We start from the raw sequence: 1,187 nt of genomic DNA on the forward strand, positions 1-1,187 counted from the left end.
AACTGTGTGGGGGGAGGGCTCGAATCCCGTATCGAGTCTCGGCGCCGACTCCTCGGTGAGGCCAAGATGGTCGTCGTCGGAATCCTCGGGGAGGCGATCCCATACCGCGTTGGTGTCCAGTCCGAGCCTGGCTGTTCTTCACCTTTCTACCTACCTACCTCGCGGGAGAAGAAAGGCGCGCTCTGCACTGTGACCCCCGTGTGTTGTACCCGAAAAAAAGAAAGAACTTCCCCGTGCGGGAAGCCGAAACGACCGTTCCACTCTCTCGGCCGACTCGTCGAGCAGGCGATGGCCGGCTCGTCAAGCATGAAGATGCTCACGCTCCGGCCGCTCCACCCGCCAGGCGCCGAGGCGCTTGTGGGCCTTGCTTGCCTGCTGGCGGTGTCGCTCCACGAGCGCTTCAAGGCGGTCTGGCGGCAGAGCTGGTATCCTGAGAGGGACGGGAGCACATGGGTCACCGCGCGCACCCAGTGCTCCGAGTCCGACGGCGCCCTCTACGACGCGCACATCCGGGCGGTGAAGCTGCAGGCCAAGACCACAGGCAAGGCGGAGGTGGACCTGTTTCACAACTTGTGCTGGGGGCACGGGAAGGTGGCCCTCGGCAGGTATCCGCCCGAGCTTGACGGCGCGGATGCCGCGAATCTCGCGTTTCTGCTTTTCGCCGACGCCGAGAGGGGACGAACGGGCCGCCCAAGGGGAATGCAGAGAGCGGCGCTCCGTAGTGCGGGCCGGCGCGGCGCCGCGGCGGCGCGTCGCGGCACTGCGAGGCGACCGCTGTCGACCAAGACCGCGCCGCACCCCTTCGAATCCTTCCTCTCGGGCACCTCCTCCAACTACGTCGAGGAGATGTACGCCGCATACAAGGCGTCCCCGGAGTCGGTGCACGTGTCGTGGCGGTCCGTGTTTGCGGCGATGGACAAGGGCGTCCCTGCGGGCGCCATCTTCACGCCTCCTCCCACCATCAACGCCGGCGCAACCCTAACGTCTGCGGCCGTCGCTCCCGCGGACGCTGCTGCAGCGCAGGACCACGTCAAGGTGATGCAGCTGGTGCAGGCCTTCCAGAGCCGCGGGCACAACATCTGCGACCTGGATCCGCTCGGCATGTACGACGCCGACCTCGACGGCTCGATGCCGCCCGAGCTCGAGCTGTCGAGCTACGGCTTCACCGAGGCTGACCTTGACAAAGA

The 1,187-nt window shown here is 66.6% G+C and overlaps 1 protein-coding gene across 1 annotated transcript; it reads left to right on the top strand.

The window, feature by feature from the left end:
• Positions 1 to 312: 312 nt before the first annotated feature.
• On the top strand, positions 313 to 1,148 carry EMIHUDRAFT_125355 (alpha-ketoglutarate dehydrogenase; the record flags this gene model as incomplete). The annotated part of the gene is made up of 1 exon (XM_005756988.1): positions 313 to 1,148. A coding segment is annotated over one exon (836 nt), but the record flags the coding sequence as incomplete, so codon positions are not given.
• Positions 1,149 to 1,187: the final 39 nt, after the last annotated feature.

Source organism: Emiliania huxleyi, assembly GCF_000372725.1.
Source record: "Emiliania huxleyi CCMP1516 unplaced genomic scaffold EMIHUscaffold_9326, whole genome shotgun sequence".
NCBI classification, from domain to species: Eukaryota; Haptophyta; order Isochrysidales; family Noelaerhabdaceae; genus Emiliania; species Emiliania huxleyi.